At 35.6% G+C, this 6,623-nt stretch overlaps 1 protein-coding gene across 1 annotated transcript; it reads right to left on the reverse strand.

Annotated features, from left to right (window-relative positions):
- Positions 1–254: 254 nt before the first annotated feature.
- LOC149212064 (uncharacterized) lies at positions 255–2,710 on the reverse strand. The gene is made up of 2 exons (XM_089388548.1): positions 1,354–2,710; positions 255–958 (listed from the first exon to the last, which is right to left on the reverse strand). The coding sequence occupies exons 1-2, from the start codon at positions 2,708–2,710 to the stop codon at positions 255–257; spliced, it is 2,061 nt and encodes a 686-aa protein (XP_089244674.1).
- Between the last annotated feature and the right edge of the window lie 3,913 nt (positions 2,711–6,623).

The following is a 6,623-nucleotide window of genomic DNA, read 5'->3' on the forward strand; positions in this document are numbered from 1 at the left end:
AGATTTTTGAAATGATTAACCAATGCTTTTTCTATTTCATCATGCTGGAGGACACGCTGACCTTCTTGGTTCTTAATGGAGAAAATTCTGTTTCTTTGTCTATGCTGTATCATTGCTTTATGGAAGAACTTAGTATTCCTTTCTCCTTCTCTAAGCCACTGAACCCTTGACTTCTGTCTCCATAAGATCTCTTCTTGTTTCCTTCTCTCTTCTAGTTGATTTATTATAATTCCTTCTTCCTTTATTCTATCTTCCTATAAACCTTCTAATATATCCATCTGTTGCAGCTCATTCATTCTTTGCTCTAGGCGTTGTTTCTCCTTCAGTATATTTCCAAATTCTTCTTTATTCCACTTTTTTATTTTGCCTCTCAACTCCTTTAGTTTGAGATGGAAGGTATGCATTTTATTTTTCCCTTTTTGTTCGCTCTTCTTCCACCATTCTTCAAGTTTCTCTATCAGCCCCTCATTTCTAAGCCAAAATGCTTCAAATCTAAATGGTCTGTTATTAGGTCTTTGTTTGAGATCTATTTCCATCTTAATCGGCCAGTGATCCGATCCTGTAACCGGTAGAATTGTGGCTTCTATGAAAACATATTTCATCATTATTTGTTCAGAAATTAAGAACCTGTCAAGTCGTGATGCAATTTGATTAGCTCCCCCTCTTCGGTTGTTCCAAGTATGATTTCCATTTATAGTTTGAATATCAATCAGTCCCTGCTCCCTTATCATATCTCCAAACTGTTCCATAGCTGAATCCATTCTTCTTAGACCTCCTCTTTTCTCCTCTAAGCTTTTAATCAGATTGAAATCCCCTCCTACTATCCACGGTTTTTTAGGGATTAGATTCCTCATTGCTTTTAGATTTTGCAGAAAGTTTTCCCGTTCTCTTTGGGTATGGGGTCCATAAACACTTGTTATAATAACCTCCTCTGTTGTTCCTATAATCTTTGCAGTTCCTGTTATAATTCTTGGGAAACTTATCCAATTGTCTAATTGTATTTCTTCAGGGTTCCAAATTATTACCAAACCCCCCGCACTCCCAATCGCATCCTGTCCCATCATTTCATATCTATTCTTGTTTCTATTCAAGATATCTCTCATTTTCTCTGTACTTATTTTTGTTTCTTGTACTATCATTATGCTAGGCTTATCTTTTTTCAGTCTGTCATTTAAATACCTTTGCTTGCCTCTACTGTTGAGGCCTCTTATGTTCCAGCTTGTGATGATCATCGCAAAAGTTTCAGAGGGGTTTGAAATACCTCTGAGAGAGGTATAACTCTTCCTGAATTCACCAACATTTCTCCTACTTCTTGAATTGTTTCACTCATTGTTCTTCTACCTCTTTTTCTACCTCCTTTGCCAGTACTGCTCATTCCTAGATTTTGGGTTTCCTGCATCTCCATCTTCCCAACTCTTCTGTCTTCAGTTATTCCTTTTTTCTCTTTGTATCTTTGAAAGGCTTCTTTGTACATCTGCTTCTGTTCCTCTGGAATAAATCTTTCATCGAGCGTCTTCCATTCCTGCAAAAGCTTCCTCATTACTTGTTCTTCTTCCTCGCCTTTAGTTTTCTGTGGATCTATTTCCATTCTTCGTTGATCCTCTTGGTTGTCTATTGATTCCTCTGTACCCTCTTGACCTTTATCTACTTGATCTACCCCTTTATCTGCATTCTCCTTTATGACCTCCATTCCTTCTATTTCCTCATCTTCGTTCTCCTCTGTTTCCACTTCTTCTTCCTGTAAGACTTGGAATTTCTTTTGGGATTCTATAATATTGATTCCTTTTTGTTTGTTCGGTTGTGTCTTGTTGTTCCCTCTTTTTTTCTTTCTCTGCACTTCTCTGAAGTTCTCATCCTCCTGTCCTGATTCCTTCGCCGCGTTTCTCCTTTCATTATCTGCTTCCTTTTCCTTTTTTGATAACATGATAGGGCATTCTCGGTATAGGTGTCCATACTCATGGCATCTTCTGCAACGAAAGGGGATATGTTCGTAATCAATTGGTTGGTGCCAGATCTCATCACGGTATTCCAACTTTATTGTATCTGAAAGTGGCTCTGTTATGTTCATATACACGCAGATTCTTGCATATGTTGTATATCTACCCCTCTTTGTCGATTCTGCCACTTTCACAAAAGATCCTATAGCGTTCCCTATACCCTCAAGGATTTCTGGGTCCCAGAATTCTATTGGTAAGCCAAAGAGTCCGATCCATACTGGAGCTGCTAGAATTCTTTCCTTATCTGGGTTGTAACAGTCTACCCATTGTCTCATAAATAATCCAGCATTGTTCATGAAGTAAGGTCCTCCCTCAAAGATCCTTTCCTTGTCTTCTAGATTGGAGAATATTACTGTAAAAAAGCCCTTCGACCCCAGCTTTATTTCCACATGTCCTTTTGGTTTCCACCTTTGTTGGATCCATCTGAGAAGATCTTTCTCTGCTGGCCAAAATCCTACAAATTTACAGATCAAAGCATAATCCTTCATATAACTTCTATATTTCTCTAATCTGTTATTAGGTATTACGAACCTGGGTTTGTTCGTTGCCCTCGGCAAACATTTTCTTGTTGCTCCCGTTTTCCTTTGCGTTCCTGCTGCTGAAGTCTCTCCTTCGCTTGTTTTGTCTCCTTCCTTCTGCCGTTCCTTCCGCGCTTCCCCCGTTATCAATGCTTTGTAGGAGGGGATCTCTCCCCTCCCCTGCGCCGTTTCCATTGCTTTCCTTCAGTTCTTGAACTTGTTTTTACCCCCCAGGCTTCTGGGTTTTTGGACTTTTCCTACTCTAGTTTTTGTACTCTGATTCTCTTGCCTGTGTTCTGCTCTTGTACGCTGCTCCAGCGTTCGGCGCCCCTTCTACCCTACCTTCGACGAAACCCTAGACTGCAAAACCCTCATCGCCCGAGCACAGTAACAAACCCCCTACCATCCACCAAATTATGCAAATAGACATGTTTACTTTACAGACTAAGAATCTCCATGATAAATTGAGGTTGAGCCTCCATGGCCAAGAAACTTGTTACATTATATTTTTTTAATATATATATATATATATATATTATGTTTAACTTATATATTACTTATGCCAATAGACGTGTCTATTTTGGAATGTAGTTCCAAAATTTTTATTTAATTACGAATAATTAGTAGGTGCATGGTGGGGATTTAAACTACATATAATATTCTAAAATATTCTTAGTAGTATACACAAATCAAAGATTTATTTCCAAATTAGTTATGCATTCTTTTATCTTTTAATTAAATTCATTAATTAAAAAAATGTCATATAAACAAGTGTCATATGAAATGAGTTACAATTTTTGGACATGTGGTATTGATAAGCTCTCGATTATAACAATGTTTATTTACACATTAAGAATCTTCATGATAGAGTAAAGTGAATCTCCATGGTTAAGAATATTGTTACAAGTTTTTTTTAAATGTGTATATGTTTAACTTATATATTAATTAATTTTACCATTAATAATGATTATTATTATTATTATTTGTTGGCAAAGGAAGTCTTATATTGACAGAATAATTATATATAAGTTACAAGTAAATATGCATAGGGAGTCATGGCCCTAAGGCTCCATAGAGAGAAGCAGAAGGGTGACCATATTCCCAAAGAAGGGGAAACCATATAATGTGCGAAAAGAAAGAAGAAGAAATTTTGGTGCAAATATATTGTCCAAAAGCGGCAAAACCAAAATGAGTTGAACAAAGTGTTTACATAGGAGACTATAGCTATGACTACTTGAACATTAGACATTATGAAAATAATAGAATGCAAACTAATGCAATGCAAAATGGTGGACATGTTCATGTTGGGCGAGCACCTCACTAGCTTGTGAGAGATGTTTTCCTGTTGCTTTCACTGACTGCATCGACATTCATGGTGTTTGACGGATCCTCTTCTGGAATTTCCTCCTCAATATAGTAGTTAAATGAGCTAGGGTGCAGAGGAGTAGTATTCTTACCATCAAGATGAACCTAAGTAGATTGAATTGCACTTCCTTGCAACCTGTGAGCTATAGAACCACTTCCATCACCAACGAAGATGATAGAAGGTGGTGGAGAGCTAGGTTGGACCAAATTTAATTTAGAAGGGCCAGGTGAGGGTGATGAAGTAAGCTCTAGTGGGAAATTTAGACCGAGGTCACAAGAGAGATGACAAAGAGAAGAATGCATGTGGTTGGTGTGGGCATTGGCCTCAACGATTCTTTGAGAAGCTCTAACCACCCAAAGTGTGTTTCCAAGCTGACCAATTTCTATTACTTCCATAATTGTGAGTTTCTACTTGATGTGCTCAGGGATATCACCATCGTAGAGTTCCAAGTTTTCTTCCAATGAAGGACCTGCAGGCGGGAAGCCCCGCCCTCGCCCTCCACCACCATGGCGAACACAACCTATTTCCCAGACCTTGTATATTCTCAATGGGAGGTGGAGGAGCTTGTTGAAGGCGCAGGGAGAATAGAAGCTAAGGGAGTAGAGCAAGAACGATTAGAGAGTTGAGTAGAGACTGGAATGTCAAGAGAGGGAGGATGGATGCAACAAAAAAGAGTCATGGCTTGAGACAATAATGAACATAGGGTGGTAGCTATAATCACATTAATATAGAATATGTGAGGATGAAAAGGAGGATGGTAATTAAAGGATTTAGGATGTGTGGAGAGGCAAGCCATGGTGTAAGGTCGTCGGGTGGACAACGACTTCATGCGAGGCGTTGGGTGAGTGGTTAGGCTGAAACGACTAGAGAGCACCTAGATCTGAGTGATTATTACTTTTATTATTTTAAATAAAGTTATCATTTAGTTACCTCTTAAGATCTTTTTTAGTTTAGAAACTTGAGATGTATGATGAAGTGAGTGTTTTTATACTTCTTTTGGATTGATGCCTATCCGCATTTGCCAGCCATTTAAGTGCAGCAATAATTATTTGCAATTAATTAAAATTATAGAAGCCACATTCCAAAATAGACACACCTATCAACCTGACATAAGTGATGAAATTTTCAAAGATGAGTTTCTCTTTATCCCCAAGATTTAAAACTATTTTCACCCTAATAAGCTTTACACCATCCATTTATCTTTTTATGAATTTTATATATGGAGATTAATTACACCGATATGGCTTCTAAAATTTTGGAATAATAATTTGAGAATTTTAACTTAATTATAAGTAATTATTAAATGGTGGGGATTTAACCTCCATAGAATATCTTAGAATATTTTTATTCATATACACAAATCAAAGGTTGATATTTTTCTCCAACATAGTTATACCCCTTTTTTTCACCTTTTTTTTTTTTTTTTTAATTTTAGCAGCTGGAGATGCATGATGAAGTAAGTGTTTTGATGCTTATTATGGGTTGATTCCTATCCAAAAATTTAATTGCACCAACAATTATTTGTAATTAGTAAAATTATAGAAGCCCTATTCCAAATAGACACACCTATTGGCATAATAAGAGTGATGAGATTTGCAAAGACGAGTTTCTCTTTATCCCAAAGATAAAGTTCAATTAAGTTATAACTATTTTCACCTTCACAAACTTTCCACCATCCATTTATCCTCTTATGTATTCTATATATGTATATTAATTACAGCGATAGGACGTCGAAAAGTTTGGAATAAGACTTCTAGAATTTTAATTTAATTATTAGTGACAAGTGGATGGTGGGGATTTAACCTCCATAGATTATTTAAAGATATTTTTAGTGGTATACACAAATCAAAGGTTAATATTTATCTTCAAAATAGCTATACGATTCTTTTCCCTTCTAATTAAATTGCTTAATTGAAAAAAATGTCATATGAACAAGTGGCTTATGAAGTGACTTATGGTTTTTTGAGCATGTGGTATTGATAAGCTATGGTATTGGCCCATGGTGTTATAAAAAATACTATTTACAAATTAAGAATATCGATGGTAAAGTGAGGGTAAATCTTCATGGTTAAGAATCTCGTTCCATTTTTTTTTAGATTTCTATATGTATAACTTATATAATAATAATAACTTAAAACAAAGTTATAATTTAGTTAGTTTTTATGAATTTTTTCTTTAGAAACTTGAGATGTTTCACCAAATAAGTGTTTTGATGCTTATTATATATTGATGCCTATGGGCGTTTACTAGCCAATTAATTTAAAAATACTCACTAGTTATCTGATATGGTTGTGAATATTAGGGATGTAACATCTTTAAGAAAATATGGAGAAAAATAGAGCAAATACAAAATTGACTTATAACTTATAATATTAAAATTTATTAATGTGTCAAAGACCAAAGGTTGAGGGGTCTTACATCACAATAGAACCATAGTATATGTATACATGTAACCAAATCTAGAAATGCCCAATAAAATGAATATTAAATCTTTTAATAAGTCATAAGAACTCTAAATACCATGGATAAGAATAAATATGAGATCCAAAAGAAGGACTCATCCTCGTAGTATCAGTATACAAACAATGTTAAAAGAAAGTGTGGGGTGGCATGTAATAGAGTTCCCTTGTATTCATAAGAAGTTACCTTAGGGATTTAAAGGGTTTGAGAACTGATACTTCTAAATCATAAATGGTGATTAGCCAAGTAAAGGTATGATTATAATCCACCAGTAAAAAAAAC

This window comes from Pinus tabuliformis, chromosome 1_1, assembly GCF_031772625.1.
Source record: "Pinus tabuliformis cultivar Carrire ecotype Pingquan chromosome 1_1, CPIR1, whole genome shotgun sequence".
Lineage (NCBI taxonomy): Eukaryota > Viridiplantae > Streptophyta > Pinopsida > Pinales > Pinaceae > Pinus > Pinus tabuliformis.

What these genes read in the sequence shown, in the direction of transcription:
- LOC149212064 (XM_089388548.1), bottom strand. Translation starts at nt 2,710, where the DNA reads ATGGAAACGGCGCAGGGGAGGGGAGAGATCCCCTCCTACAAAGCATTG. An exon ending in GAGCAGTACTGGCAAAGGAG is followed by an intron (nt 959 to 1,353) that starts GTAGAAAAAGAG and finishes GAATTATAACAG; the next exon opens with GAACTGCAAAGATTATAGGA.